Source organism: Egretta garzetta, unplaced genomic scaffold, assembly GCF_000687185.1.
Source record: "Egretta garzetta isolate BGI_Z169 unplaced genomic scaffold, ASM68718v1 scaffold41, whole genome shotgun sequence".
In the NCBI taxonomy this organism is placed as follows: domain Eukaryota; kingdom Metazoa; phylum Chordata; class Aves; order Pelecaniformes; family Ardeidae; genus Egretta; species Egretta garzetta.
Window position 1 is genome coordinate 1,200,900 of NW_009258755.1, and position 15,887 is coordinate 1,216,786.

At 38.8% G+C, this 15,887-nt stretch overlaps 1 protein-coding gene across 2 annotated transcripts; it reads left to right on the top strand.

The window, feature by feature from the left end:
* The first annotated feature begins 399 nt into the window (after nt 1–399).
* On the top strand, nt 400–14,835 carry RRH (retinal pigment epithelium-derived rhodopsin homolog). Of its 2 annotated transcripts, XM_035888880.1 has the most exons (8): nt 6,529–6,590; nt 8,261–8,451; nt 10,071–10,170; nt 10,870–11,023; nt 11,385–11,553; nt 12,862–13,056; nt 13,619–13,797; nt 14,714–14,835. In XM_035888880.1, exons 2-8 carry the CDS (start codon nt 8,395–8,397, stop codon nt 14,817–14,819), a joined length of 960 nt encoding a protein of 319 aa, XP_035744773.1. In that variant the 5' UTR covers nt 6,529–6,590; nt 8,261–8,394; the 3' UTR covers nt 14,820–14,835. The 2 variants fall into 2 exon arrangements, with proteins under 2 accessions (XP_009647489.1, XP_035744773.1); XM_009649194.2 differs by lacking the exons at nt 6,529–6,590; nt 12,862–13,056 and adding an exon at nt 400–2,238.
* The last annotated feature ends 1,052 nt before the right edge of the window (nt 14,836–15,887 follow it).

Below are 15,887 nucleotides of genomic sequence, written 5' to 3' on the forward strand. Positions count from 1 at the left end.
AAAGTGCCCCTCTGACACTAGTAATACTATCTGTTATTGGAGGATAAAACCAGCCTGAGGTTTGGGTTGGTTTTTTTTTTTCTTATGCCAGTATTAAAAAACCAATGTGGTAAGCCATATTTTATCTGGCTTAGGAACTGTGGTTCCAACTTCCTGGATTATTTGTATACTTTAATATTTAATTCCTTGCTTTATCTTTTTGGCTTTGTTTTATGAACTGCAGTGTTCTAGAAAAAAATTACTTTTAGGTTAATGATAAGTAATGTCTGCCTTTAATTTTGACTTTTTTCTCTCAATTCCTGTTGCTGTAAAATTAGCCAAATTTAAGAGAAGAGGAGATGAAGACCACGTGATGGTACATAGGATGGACTGCACATATTAGAAACTTGCGTTTTAACCAACAAGTACGTATAGAATCTGCATGGTCTCATTAACTGCTACTCTAAGTCTGGAATCTTATCTGAATAAAAATAGTAATGTTAAAAAGCTTTTTCAGCATTGCAAGCTCTGGCTTCTGTGGAAGCTGCAAGAACTGAGATCCTTTTGAAAATCTTGCCAAAGTTTCAGGGGAGGAAAGCAAAGATATCAAATTATCACTATGCTTTTATCTTTCGAGGCAGGACTATGGGGCACTGGGGAAGTGGCTTCATGGCCAAACAGATCCTCTTTCCTTTCAGACCCCTCACACCCTGTTCCTGCCTAATCCTCTTCTGACAGGAAAAATACCATAATATACAAGTACCCTGAAAACTGTAAGAGTGAGTGTAAATCTACAGCATTAAAGAAAACGCTTGCTGGTAGAACTGAGACACATGATCATCTGTAATAATGATGACTGCACAAGTTTTATGACAAAATTCTCTTACCTTTAGATTCAGATGGGTGAAAGATGCAGGATGTCTGTTTTGGAAAGCTGAGGAGTGGGAGGGAATGCTCTGTGAGTGCTTAATGGGTTAGAGAAGGGAGCGCTCTTCAGGTATACGTCCTTTTTATGGGATGGCTTTATTCCTCAGTACCGCCTGTGTCACTGCACCCTTATTGCTGCTCAGAAGGCACAGCCCTAGCCTGGGAGCCTGCTTGAGCTGCCTGTGAACCACAAACAAGTGAAAAACCACTGGCTGCTCATCCTTGTCACTGTTATACCCAGCATGAATACAAAACGAAGCAAAAACCATATGAAGGGGAACTGGTGGGAAACACTTTCTTTGGTTGCTTAGACTGATATTGCATATAAGCTCTTGGGCAAGGGTTTATTGCAGCTAATATTTATGCAGGATTTTTTAAGAGGTCTTTACTTTGGTGCACTGCTACCTCATCACTGAAGAGAAAAAAACATGAGCTGCTGCTGCTCAGGGCTTTGGAAAATGCCTAATAGTTTTCTGCCCAGTAACGTGCTTTGGAAAATGTGCCCGAAGTAACCTTACGTGTGTGTGTTTGGGAGAGGAAGGGTGTTCAGAGTTGTAAGGCACATTCAACAACCATCTTCTGCAAGCTAGGCTATTTTAGAAACGTAGCAATTGAGTTTTCTGAAACTTTAGAAAATACTGGACTGTGTTCTTCTTGTGTGTGTCAGCTTGAACGTTTGAATCAAACTAAGAATCTTGAAGAAGTAGGTCTTTATGGATTTGAAAAGATGGACATCAGAGTAAGCATATCCTGCTTTTTAAAGAAATTGACATTTGTGTCTTTAGGTTGTGTGTTCGCTCTGATGATGGGAATTAATTCCAAGCCAGGCTGATGACCAGCTGACCTGAGCCAACTTTTGTTGAGGTTTCCAAAGCATTGCACAAGAGGTTTGAAAGGAAAAAGTTCGGGGGCATGTGACAGTTAATCTCTTTAGCAGTAAGAATGAAGTTTAAGCATACTGTTGGAAATGTACTCAGTTCTGTGCTGCTCTTTGTTTTAATTAACAATCTCCTGCATAGATTGGGAGTGTAAACTTCTTTGCACTTTAGTCCAATTAAATCATGCTTGGAGGCTGTCAGTGGTGGGGGGAACTCCCCCTACCCCCTTTTTTTAATTGTTCAGTGAGGCTGTTGAATAATGAAAGAATTTGCCTGACAGGGTTTTGTAGCATTTCGTCGTCTTGACGAATTATTGCAGAGGGTAGACGACAGTCTCTTTTGTCCAAAATGCATTGGAACGATTCATCCAATTCCTCAGAAAGTGACAATGAAGCTCATTCAGCCTTTACACAGACTGAGCACAACATAGTTGCAGCTTACTTAATAACAGCAGGTATGGGCATTGGCAAATTGTTGCGTAACTCTTTAAAATAGAACTGTAGATCTGAATGCTCATTTTGTATAGTAACAGCGATGGTATTTCATTTTGTATTACACAAATTACCGATAGCTTTTCTCCATAGTTTACTGGCAAGTTAGCAATCAGCAGGCTGACTGAAGTGTGCAGAAACAGCTAAGTTTTCTGCTCTATATTTGAAGGCAGCGTTGTGTCTTGAAAAATATATTTTGTTGATATGTAATTATAGAAGAGAGTAAGAATTAATTTCTGCCAGCTTGCAAAAGAGATAAAAATAGGGCATAGCTGTCACATCTTGCATTTTTCTGTGATGTACTCAAAGCTATCTTGAGATTTCTCCTGGGCCACATGTTCTTAGTAATATATGTGTAGTCTGAGCATGTGAACGGGTGTCTGTTAGGAGGATGTAAGGGGAAGGGTTGGAATGTGACTTAGAGGGAGGGAGCTGGTCATTAATCAGAGAAGAGCAGACTCCAGTTGCAGCTGTATTTTTCTCCGATGACACATGTTAGAGAAAGCACGCTGGAAGGTTTGACATCGTGTTCGTTCCTTATGACTGCAATGGCCTTTGGCTAAACTTAAATGATTAGGGAATTATTTTTTTTTTTTTCCCTTGAAAACTTCTTCATTGTTATAACCCCAGCTGCTTCAGTAATGTTTTTCTGAAGGTATATTTCATTGCTATGGCACATCAACCTGACCAAATCCTGAAGCCTACTGTGTTTAAAAATAGGCCTTCTATACCTTTACTATAGAAAATTAAATCAGTTTATAAATCCTTTATTCATAGACTGTACCATACATTTTTTATGTTATAATTAGCTTTCAAAATAATTTAAAATATTAATGTATTAATGTGTTTGTATGAAATAGTATTGCTGATGGTCACATTTTATTTACCATATCTATTTGAAGTGGTGAATATCAAATTGCTGTTCCGGTAAAGAAGGCATTTTTTGAATGCAGAGGCAATAATTTATTTCAGGTTTTTAGAGAAATTGGTAGAACTACACAGACCAGTAGACTTATTAGAAAGCTGTAGAGGTGGATGATGGTCAAGTATGGGAAGGCTAGATACACTCTGCAGTACTACCACATTATTTGCAGGTATCTGGATCTATTAGGTGCTGCAAATATGTATGATAACTTGTGTATTTTAATTAAAATTGATGACATTGTATGTAATGAGGTGGTCTTTTCAGACAGTTTGACCATATGATGTTAGAGATCAAAGCTGTCATAGGTGATCATTGGGATTAGCCAGAATCAACCCAATTCTTCTTTCTTAATCTTGCATGGAAATTAAATGTCTTTAAAAAAAAAAAACAACAACTTGGATTACTTAGCATTTTTTTGTTATTTGTTTCTTGTTATAATTGGGGAGTGTAGTAAATCTTTCACCTGTAGCTTGGATTTAATGAGCCTTCTTAATGAGGAATGTTTTTGACAGTAAGGTCTATAGCATCTTTGAAAGTATGATTGATTGCTTTGCAAATGCCTTACCACAGCAAATCTCACATATGGAAAAATTAAGCTGTGTTAATAAGCAGGTGTCTTAAGAATAAGAATGAAGTACAGGTACAGTGTTCATCATTATGCTGCTTTTTAAAAGGTTTGAATGCTTCTCTCTTTTGCAAATAATTGCTTTGTTTTCTGAGAAGGAAGTAATTGTTAAGTATTGCACTCTACAGCAGTCAGTGTATTAATTTTAGTGATAACAACAGGGATACTCAGGTGGCAGGAAGTGATACTGCCTCATGGATATCCTTCAGCTTATAATGGTGAAATGCTCTGGTACCGTTTTAAAAATGCTAACCAGAAAAGTAAATTCCGTGTTGTACATGGACCTAACCATTGTTTTGATGCTACTACCTATGTGTCATGCTTAACTCTGTTAGGCCTTGTATTTGCATTTGGTCTGCTTTTAGTTTTCATTGCTTCCCTGCGAAGAAAGAAGGCATGAAATTATTCTACTCTTGATCAGGTCATGAGGTATTTATCTTCATCTGCACAAAGCTACAAGGTTTAATTAAAGAAATAAGGGAATAGTTGTCTAACACTAAGAAGTCTCACAGGTCAAATCAATTTTCTGAGTGACGTGAGTTTGTCCCAACTGATGATTTCAGGTTACTGAAAGGCTTGGGCTTGATCTCCACTCCCTGTCCTCTAAGAAAGCATAGGATTGTTTAGGTTGGAAAAGGCCTTTTAAGATCATCAAGTCCAGCCGTTGACCTAACACTGACAAGTCTGCCACTAAACCATGTCCCTAAGCACCTCCAGGGATGGGGACTCAACCACTTCCCTGGGCAGCCTGTTCTAGTGCTCAACAACCCTTTCGGTGAAGAAATTTTTCTTAATATCCAATTGAAACCTCTCCTGGTGCAACTTGAGGCCATTTCCTCTCATCCTATTGCCTGTTACCAGGGAGAAGAGACCAACACCCACCTCGCTACAGCCTCCTGTCAGGCAGTTGTAGAGGGTGATTAGGTCTCCTCTTCTCCAGGCTGAACAATCCCAGTTCCCTCAGCTGCTCCTCATCACACTTGTGCTCCAGACCCCTCACCAGCTTCCTTGCCCTTTTAAATGCTGCTTAACTGGTGCCTGGAGAAACTTTGTTCTCCTACTTGACCTGATTCTCAGAAACAGGAAAGAGAGCATTTCTTGACTCTACGTGGTTTTTTTTCTTGCTTCATTTAAGATGGAATCCATCTTATCTCTTAAATTTTGCTCTCCAGAATATTTTTTTTGGCTCTGTTACTGATTTGGTTTAGTGGTGCTAAAATTTTTAATGAATATAGGCTTAGCTATTCCCACTTTCTCTTCCCTGGTTTGGTTTGGTTTGGTTTTGTTCCCTCCCCCTTCCCCCTCTTCATTTTAAGGTTGTGCTCTGAAGCACCAAATTTAAGTGTCTCTCGCAGGATCCTTCCTTCACCCTGAGGATGTGAGTTTATAGTCCTGTTGAATTTCTGATTTCATTCTTGATAGCTGTAATATCTGTTAAAGCATGCCTCATAAGAAGCCTGTTCTGTTTTATAAGCTTGTAATTCTCTTTTGTTTCGTCTCTCCCAAGAGATGATGTACTACTTGTCAACAGGAGAGCTGACCCAACTGGCACTTTGAGTGAGCGCTTTTTACTGTGGTGTTCTTTTCAGATCAGATCCCCAGCTCCTTGCTTTTGTTCATTTTAAGGGCTCATAGCATCACAGTGTCATTCCTGAAATGTGTGACTATACAAATATGACAGCTGGTGGCATCTATGTGGCTGTGCACCTCCAATATCACCTGTAATCTAATTTTTATGGACTAAGCAGCAGACTTGCACCTGAGAACAGACATGCTCGGTGTTTTTAAAAAGAGAATAGAAAGCCAAGAATTAATTGTGTCTCATTTGATTTTAAAATTACTGAATCTGTTAAGAGAGTTTCTGTAATGTAGGAGATCGGTACTGATTAATAAAGTGTTGCAGTGAAACTCCTTATGTGAATTTCAGGTATAATAAAAAAGGTACCAATTTACATAGCTGAAATGGAGAAACTCCATTTAAAAGCTGAAGAATTGGCGTTCTTCCTAGGTTCCTTTATCCTAAATATCATCTTTATTATACTTTTATGTATGTTGTTATGATTGCACTGGCTTTGCTTCTGCCCTTTTTCATATCGGTCATGATATTAACGTAGCTCTTGCTGAGTGGTTCGGATGGTACTTCTGATGGGTATTTGACTCTAGAAATGTCTGCCTCAGTTTGATGCACTGGGAGGTGTGCTGGTATTTGTAAACCTATGGATTGTGTTCCTGTGGATTGCCAGTGATGAAGCTCACAGGAGTTCCCGTGACTTGAAGGAATTTCCATATCGATACCAGTTGAAGTCTTCATAATTCAACTGTAGAGCTGAAGTGCTTGAAACTGATTCTTTCCCTCAGGTTTTCTAACCCTGCTGGTTTGAGGTTATTGTTTGAACTGCAGCATGTTTGGAGTCTGCCTATGAACTGATGTTAGAGATTTTAAACTCTGTGCTGCAGCATCGACAGTGACAGAGGTGGAGGAACATTGTGTAATACTTAAAAGCCTTATTGCCCTTTCCACAGAGGCACGTCAGCAAAAGCGGAGCTGTGTGTGTCAGGTTTTTGGTGGAGCCAATAGAGGAGCAGAAATCCCATCAGTGAAGGTGCTGGATTGCCAGGGGACTGGAGCAGGGTGGGCAGTCACTGTGAAAGAAGATGGGTCTGCTTTTGGAGGTCCACATTCAGCATGACGGCCATTCATTCAAGCTCCTTACAGAATTATGCCTCAGATCTGTGATGATGAAAATTAGTGTTTTGATTCATAGGTGAAACTTTTTAAATAAAACCAAAATAAGAACAATTCTGAGGGGCATTTCCATGGATAATGTGGTGTTAGACATTTACCAAAATCACATTCCACTATGCACTTGCAATTTGAGGTGCCCAGGCTATACAAATGTTTGTAAGTTTAGGATTTGGTTCAGTGATACTGTAATAGCTGTGCCAGACTAGGGAATCTATGAACAACTTACAAATTCCTGTTATTATTTACAAGTTATTTTTTTAATGGCTGTGTTTTCTTGAGTATGTTGGAATTCTCCGTTTTATTGATAAGGGCTGTGAGTCTGCTGAGGTGCAAGGGGGAGTTTTTAACCTTATTAGCTGTTTATTAATAGCTTGTATTAATAGTTTGTAGGTAAAAGTTTAGAGGATGGAGTTTGCTCTGCAACAGGCTAGAGTCTGAAGAGAATAAAACCACACACACACACTGTTTTGTAGGAGTGCCATGTAAACTCACTCCAAGAGCCAAGCAGTAGGATTTGGCTAGAAAGGAGGACTAGCAGGAGAAAAGGAGGATCTGGAGGTTTTAATATATGTCACCAGGATCAGAAAAAGCTTGTTCATGCATGGGATCCTGAAGAGTGTCCTGAACACCTCGAAGATCATTCAGTCCAAAGCAAATTCCAGAGGGATTGGATATGAAGAGAGGAGAATGTGTATTTTAGCTTTAGTACTGTATTTCTTTATTATAACTCTTTGTGTATGGGCCATTCCTTGTGTTGCCTAATAATAGACTTGAGACACAGTTTGAGTCAAGCCAGACCAAAGAGGTTTAAAAATACACAGGTTAGCAAGGTGGGAGCAAGTTCAGTGCAGAGCTGGACTTTGACCATGGCTTTGACACAGACTTTGAGCTTGTCAGGTAGAGGAAATCATTCTGGTGCAGGCCCAGCCATGCCACTGTGGCAGGTTGTGCGGATCATCCAGACTGCTTGACAAGGCTTAGAAAATATGGTTTGCAGCAACCTGAGCCAACTCTGATGCTCGTGAAGAATTGGGACCTTGGTGAGGAGAGAGCGGAGTTACCCTGGCTAGGATAGTGGTAGCAAAGTCAAAGCTTCTGTATTCCTTTTCATAGAATCATGGAATCGTTTAGCTTGGAAAAGACCTTTAAGATCATCAGGCCCAACCATTAACCTAGCACTGCCAAGTCCCACCACTAAATCATGGCACCCCAATCCTTTTGCCCAGGATTATTGTCTGAATGCACAGTGGAAACTCTCTGCCAAGAAAGGAAGATCTCAGGTGGTGGCAGGTGCTGTCTGCTAGATCAGGTGCTTTTTTTTTTTTTTTTTTTTGCCAGTCACCAACATGCATTCTTTTTTGCCATGGAAGGCAGCACTGTACTTGGTGGCTGGAGTGTTTGAATCCTAGATGCTTTTGAATTTCTGCTATGCTTGTTGTCATTGCATTGGAAGTTCCAGGTTCAGCAAAACACTCCACTTTTGGTCCTTACTGAATCCAAGTGAAAGTTACCTAATTGGAAAAGCTTTTGTCTCCTTCTCAGGTGTCTGTCCTCTTTGCATAATTGCACTTGACTGAAAATAAAACTTGTTTAGGGCTTAGATATTACAATAGGCTGGATTTTCTTCTGCATTTGTGTTACTAGTTGGTGTGTATCTTTAGTAAAATTTCCCTTTTTCTGTTTTTACAGGAGTGATAAGCATTTTCAGTAACATTGTTGTGTTAGGCATCTTTGTTAAGTACAAAGAGCTTCGAACAGCAACCAACGCAATTATTATCAACTTGGCCTTTACCGACATTGGTGTTAGTGGCATTGGTTACCCCATGTCTGCTGCCTCAGACCTCCATGGAAGCTGGAAATTTGGATATACTGGATGCCAGGTATGGCAACTCAGTCAGAGAGAGACTTTTGAGCGCTTAAAAGCAAACTGAGAAATAAATAGTAGCTCTGCCTGATACTGGCTCTCTTAAGAGAGAAGATGGACATGCAAAATTTGACTCTAGACCTGAAGCTGATGTTCTGTACTGTCAACAAACTCTGGATATAGGGTTTCATGTGGATTTCATTCCAAACTTGTATTTATAATCTGAAAACATTAAAGTGTAACTTTATCAACTAGAAATTTCAAAATAGCTTTAAGAAGGCTTAGGAAATGAATCCCCAAATGAAAAAGGTTATAGAGGCACATGCACATTTGATGACTTACTTGATAGTTAAAAGACTTTGTGGCTACTGTTTTGATGACAAGCTTGACAGATCTTAATGAGTTCTGCTTGGCAAATACATATTCTTTTGGATGGGACTATTAGGATATCCAAAATGAAGGCCTGCAAGGCTACTGGTCGTCATTAAAGTCTTTGCCTAGTTTTAATAGCTGTTTATTTTTAAAAATAGACCGACAGAAAAATTATACTGCCATAGCAGAGAAATGGTGCCCTTTGCTTGCTGTGTATTGTGATTTAAATCTACTTTTTTTAAAAGGCTGTTGGGCTTAAGTGCCCAGGAATATGGGTAGTAATGTGAAGGTGCGTGCTGAAAATGTGACTCAAGGAAAATATTAGCAACACCGTACCTTTTAGACCTTTATATAATGGATGTTTATAACAATCTGACATCACTTGCCTGAGTACAGTTATTTCAAGCTCAAAATTTAGTCGCTGTTTGACGGGAAGCCTCAATTTTAATATCTTTGGATCTAGACTGACTTGTAGTGGGTTGAAGTTGATGTGAAATCTCACTTTGGGAGTTAAGATCACTTGAAGCACAACTCATCAACCTAAACCAAATGAATCCTGTGTACTGAGATGTCTGAATGTCATGTGGTTCTATTATAACCGCTGGTGGCATGTGGTCTGGCACAGGGCTCTGTATTTCTGGGTTCCCAGTGGTAACATGGCCCTCCCAGTCATCCTTCCTGGTCAGCCTGCCCATGGGATGACTGGGCAGATGCATTTGGAGGATGCTGGGCTGCAGTATATGTCACTCTGTGCAGTAGATCTGACACACGTAAAAATGGGGGCTGATGGGGAAAATCAGTGTACAGAGTCTGTGAAATAAGTGTAGTTATACAACAGAGGAAAGTGTGACAGTTCAGGACCTCACTTTTGCTAAAGACATAATTTTTTTGATGAATCAAATGCTCTTCAGGTTTGTTTAGCATATATTGAAAACATGAATTGAACCCCCCAACCTCCAAACTCTTTATCTCTGAATCTTAGAATTTACTTATTGGAGTAGGGTGTTCCTTTGCTTTTTAGACTACTGTCTTCAAGTTTTCTGATGTGCACACAAGCAGGTTGCTTTTGAAATGTTTAATTTTAAATGAGCCAGCTCCAAATTGCCTGTGTTGAATTAGTTCCTTCAGTACATTGCTTATGGGAAGAGAACACTGTCTGAATGTAATGAATGGTTTGTAGTGCCTTCAATTCACTCCACAAATTTGTGCTTGTACCTTTGAAAGATTTCTCAGAAAGGATTTGTTTGTTTGCTTTAATTTCAGATCTATGCTGCCTTAAATATCTTCTTTGGGATGGCGAGTATTGGTTTGCTCACTGTTGTTGCAGTTGACCGTTACCTGACAATCTGCAGGCCTGATATAGGTACCGTACTTATGGTCAAAAATTGTTCACTGTTGGGCTTCTAGGAAATGAGAGTCTAATTGTATTGTTTTCTCATTAATGACTCCATAATTACAGTGCTGGGCATAATTTCAATTTAGGGCATGGTCCTATGGTACTTGGTCAAGTAAGTTATCTAGTTCGCATGGATGGTACTGCTTGTGAAAGTGAAAATTTCATATTTAGGCTATTGTTCTGTTTAGAAGTCGTGTTTTCATGGCTGTTTCCAGTCTTTAGAGGGCCACATCTGTATACATGAAAAGCCTCTAGCTGTGGGAGGTTTTGACCTCTGTCATGCGAGTGTGTCTCTAGTGTTGTGTTACTGGGTGCTTTTCTCTCCTCTCTTACAGCTGTTTTGTAACAGTTAATTCCTCCCCCTGCAATCACGCAAAGATGTACTTGAATGCACTGTTGCATAATAAGCTTTTTGGCATGGGGTTAGGATCAGGTATTGCCTGTACACATTGGGTTGGAATGGGTGATGGCATTTAAGTGGCATTTAAGGCTGGAACGCTTGAGATGTCGTTCAGCAGTATGAGACAGGTATGCTGCAGTGTTCAGGAGTGTAGGCCTTTGAAAGGATCATTATTGACCTGGTATGTGCTTGCTGGAAGTTCAAGTTCAACACTGGAAAGAAGCAAAAGATGACAATGGTTTGTGATTGTATGTACTTGGCCACAGGAAGAAGAATGACTACCTGTAGCTATGCCACCCTGATCCTTGCTGCTTGGATAAATGCAGTCTTTTGGGCTTCCATGCCTACTGTAGGCTGGGCTAGCTACGCTCCGGATCCGACTGGAGCAACGTGCACAGTAAATTGGAGGAAGAATGATGCGTAAGATTCCCCTTCACCCTTTCTTTTAAATTTGCTATCTCACTGAAGGCTAAGATTATTTAATTCACCACCATATGAGCATAACTTCTCTCTAAAGTATGAAGCCTAATTTATAAAAATAATTTTAAAACAATGGAAATAACATGGAACAAGTATAGGGAAAATGTAGGAATTGAACCATGCTTGAAAACTGCAAGACTTGTAGTTGCTAATAAAAAAACTAACACTAAAGAAAATTCTCCTGATTGTTTAAAAGCTTGTTTTAAAATTTCACAATCAAATAAAAAATATCAAATTCTTTAATAACTTTTCCTGGATGGCTATTTGTAAGTTACTGTGTTTTGTTTTTCTGTCTTATCAGGTCCTTTGTTTCCTACACAATGAGTGTAATTGCTGTTAATTTTGTTGTACCCTTAACAGTCATGTTTTACTGTTATTACAATGTCTCCCGGACAATGAAACAATATGCCAGCAGTAACTGCCTGGAGAGCATCAATGTAGATTGGTCTGACCAAGTAGATGTGACAAAGGTATGGTGAATAAGGGCATGTTTTGTTTTAAGCATGTTCTTTTGCGTTAAAGTCTCTGGGGCAAAGGAACAGTGCAGCCTTTTAAGCATTTCCGTTTCCTACATTTCCCCTTTTCTTTTCATACTAAATATTTACTAAAATTTAGTCTCACTGAAAAATCTTGTCTTGACTTGTAACACTAGATTCTTTACTTTTGCCCTAATACTCTTTCCAGACAAATATCTACTTTGAAGGTGTGCATTTTCCTTGCCTCTGCCCTCTGTCGTGACACAGAAATGTACCTCAGAGGTGTCCGAGGGGGGGCTTCTATTCCTTGTGTCTGCAGAATCCTTAAGCTTTCTGCTAGGTCCACAGCTGTATCTGGTCAACTCTGATTTGAACTCATGGCCTAGAAATGAGAGTGCATTTCCAAGCTCCCAAGCTGTGTGATTGCAATCCCTTGTTCTTCTCAGTCTGTTGAACTTATCTCTTTCTTATGTAAACAGTAGCAAATGTGAGTTATGGCATAAAATGATATATCCTGCCTGAAAGGTTGACATCCTTTTAACATAAAAAAGTCCTTGAGAAAACTTGAAGTTCACTAGCTCCTTTGATTTTTGTGAAGATATGATTTATGGTTGGGTATGATAAAAAAAGCAAGAGAGAATTGGACAGAAGAGTATGTACCTATGCTTTTGAATTACTTATGAATGCAAACTTAACATTCCTTGGAAACTTTCTCATTGCTAAATTCTGAAAAATGGTATTTTTGCCTAAAAATAATAATTTGAACATTTTGCTCTTCTGAAGAACTTTCAGAATGCTTGAAACTGAGGATTTGGTTATAAATTTAGACTCACATTTGTGAAGAAAATGCATTTTTCCTGTTTTGCAGTTGAAGACGCTGAGTTAAATTTAAAATAAAAAAAAAATAAAAAAATTGAAGCTTTGGAGTTAAGCAGTATCCTTCTTTAGAATTGGGGTGCTTGCTTTTTCACAAATTAGCATCTTTAATCTTTCTACACAAAACCCCACTTCTAAACGAAAGGGTTCTTTCTTTACATTATTTTCAATAGACATTGTGTTTGTATTTCAATAGGAATCTTCTCTGGAGAAAGTCACTGCTTGGCTATTGGTTATGCTCTAGAACAGCTCATCCAAAGTAGCCATTTACTTCTCATTTCTCATTTTGTTCATCACTGGAAGACTGAATAAGGGTATAGTTAAACAACGCTAGGGAATCCTATACCTACAAAGAGCCCTGCAGTTTTGTTTGTTTTTCTAGTGATTTGTTTTGTCCTCTTGATTAATTTGAGCTTTCCATTCCAGTTTCCATTACTGATTCATGTCCCTGACAAAAGCCAGAAAAGTCTGTCCCAGTTGATTCCTCTCCTGCCATCCCACCTATACCCAGCTTTTCACTCTTCCATTCTAGCTGTGATGTGGTGTGTTCTGGGGCGTGAGCCCCAACATGCTCAGAATGTTCTTTCTGACAGGCAGGCAGAGAAGATGTGGCTTGCTCAGGTATCTCCTCAGTATGATGCTTGAACAGGGCTATCGTGCTTCATTAAATCAAGCAGACACTTCCTTAAGTTTATGATCTGAGCCTTTATGTGCTAGAACACTTACTTTCTTTTATTTAACTGTACCATAGTTAAGCCTTATGAAACATTTTTATTAACAGCCTTATTAAACTTTTGGCTTGGATTTTTCTCTCTGTTCATATTTATTGTTTGTAATAGCATCCCAGAGTGACCTGTTATGGTGGTCATAATTCACATGTGAATGTGGCCATTTAAACTTCTGATGGACAGATTTAACATAATCAGTAGTGCTGACTATGAAGGAAGACTGAATGTAATGAAATAACAGCATGCCAAAATACATGGCAGTGTGATTGCTATTAAATCCCCAAAGTGAGATTTCATTAAACCTGTCAAAATTTGTCAGGTGTGCTTGTTTACATGTTGTTGTTTGGTTCCCAGTAGCTCTATTTGCACACAGGTGCATGTGCTTTTGAGGTTAGGTTGTGAGGTCTTCATCTTCAGGTAATACCGGTTACATGTTTCTTCCCCTTCTTTTACAGATGTCTGTTGTGATGATTGTAATGTTCTTGGTGGCATGGTCTCCATATTCTATTGTGTGTTTATGGTCTTCCTTTGGAGACCCAAAGAAAATTTCCCCTGCAATGGCCATCATAGCTCCTCTATTCGCAAAATCTTCCACGTTCTATAATCCCTGCATTTATGTCATTGCAAACAAAAAGTAAGTGTTCCTAATTTAGTACCAGTCTACTTCATGATTTTAGCTATCATCTAACTATAGAAGGATCATTGGTAAAATATGGCAAACTGATTAGTGAAGACATCACAGGGTGAGCCACTGTTGATTTACCAAAGATGACCTTTTGGACAGGAATGTCTAAAATAAATTGGTTTGGTCATACATACTGAATTTATAAAGATTTTTGAGAACACATTAACAAAGCTTTTGTAAGACAGTTTTTAAAGTCCTCTTGTGGTTTCTCAAAGGGACTCATTATGTAATTTGGGTAGTATCAGCAGTAGACTGGTTTCAATGACTGTGGCCAAAATGTATGGTGGCTCAGTGATGTGTAACTTCTGTAGATTTCCTTGCTTGATTTGGGATGTGACATATTCTGACTCATTAGGATTGAGCGACAGTTTTAGTTAGAGTAAATAAGCTAAGCCTATTCTTCTGTTCTGAGCAAGCATATCCAATGCTCTCACCAAGCCAGTGTCTTTGACTGAGAGCTGGGTTTTGCAAAGAGGCACCTTTCCCTTCTCTATTACCAACCTAGAAGCAGAGCCTGTGATCTCTGTTTAGGTGGCCCTACCTGATCCTGCTGAGTCAATGAAAAACCATTTCGTTTTTTGCCCATTCTGTAAGTTCATCTGTATTGTGGCTATACCCTGCCCTGGGATAAGCAAAAGCTGCTATGACCCCTGTTGTAGAAGAAACACTGAACTTAACTGAGTTATTCCTGTACATGGAAGTGAAAAAGACTCGGGTCCTTTTGAATTCCAAATACACCATTTTTTATTAAGTTTTACAAAAGTTGAAAACTGTTGTAATACTTCAGGCTGGCTTACCCAGTTTTTCTTTGTAATTGGTTCTCCAGCTAACAATCTTTCTGCTTTCCCTTTCTTGTCCTTTGCAGGTTTCGGAGGGCAATCCTGGCAATGGTGCGATGTCAGACAAGACAAGAGATAACTATAAACAATGCCTTGCCCATGAGTGTATCTCAAAGTACACTGACATCGTAGAACTCATGTCATTTGCCTGCATAAGTTACATGGAAAGGAGTGAAATCTGGGTTTAAGTTAATTAATCTTTTGGAAGATTAGTCTTTTGGAATAATAATCTGCCCCAGCCAGACAACTGTTTTCTGTTAATCACAGTAACATTTTTAGATAGGTTAAGATGACAAAAAGACCTCTAAGACTTTAGTTTTTGAGAGTGAGGTTTATTGGCTCAATATATCTGTCCCAAACAAAAAAGGCTAGCGAAGTGGTTACTGCGACTCTCACAGGGTTGGACAAGGTGACATGGGGCAGGGAGAGACTGAAGCAGGAGGAGCTTAGATTCCGTCACGTAGGTTTGGCACCTATAATTCCTTTCATTAATTACTTTCCCTCAACTTCCCTTGGAAGTTTTCCAGACTTGAAATATTCTGGATTCTCCCTGTGTGAATATATTTCTATACCAAGTGTCCATGTTGATATGCTTTGCGAAGTTCTGTTTCTGTGAATGTGTTAAGATATCAAAATTTCTAGCCAAACCATATAGAGCCTGTTATCAACTTTTCAGATTTTGAAGGAGTTTCAGGGTATTTAATGTATTTTTAAAGTTTTGGCTCACACAAACAAATGAATTTGTAGGAAAGACAGCTTTTGTTTTAGTAGTAGTATATTTCTAGTGCTTATGACTGCACAGAAAATCCTGAAAATGAGAGAAAATGCATGCTAAAGCTTGATACTTGGGAGGCACATAAAACTTGAGTAAATATTTATGGTAATTTCTCGTAATTTACAAGTCAATCTCATCGTTATATAGGTCTGTTGTGTAATTTTCAAAAAATACCTTTGGCAATCTGAGCAATGGATTTATTCAGGATGGAAAAGATGACTGTGTATAGATCTATTTATGCATGGTAGTATATGGACTCTTGATGATTCTCAGATTTTGAGAATAAATAACTTTTATTATGTATGCATGCATCTGAAGTTTGGCTTTGCAGTGTGTAACTTATTTAAAATATACTTTTTTTTGTTTATTTTGGTAAAAGCCTGTTTTTAGAGGATTTTTTAAAAGCTCTGGAATCTAGGCTTCCT

What these genes read in the sequence shown, in the direction of transcription:
- RRH (XM_009649194.2), top strand. Translation starts at nt 2,133, where the DNA reads ATGCATTGGAACGATTCATCCAATTCCTCAGAAAGTGACAATGAAGCT. An exon ending in AATCTGCAGGCCTGATATAG is followed by an intron (nt 10,171 to 10,869) that starts GTACCGTACTTA and finishes ACTTGGCCACAG; the next exon opens with GAAGAAGAATGACTACCTGT. An exon ending in AATTGGAGGAAGAATGATGC is followed by an intron (nt 11,024 to 11,384) that starts GTAAGATTCCCC and finishes CTGTCTTATCAG; the next exon opens with GTCCTTTGTTTCCTACACAA.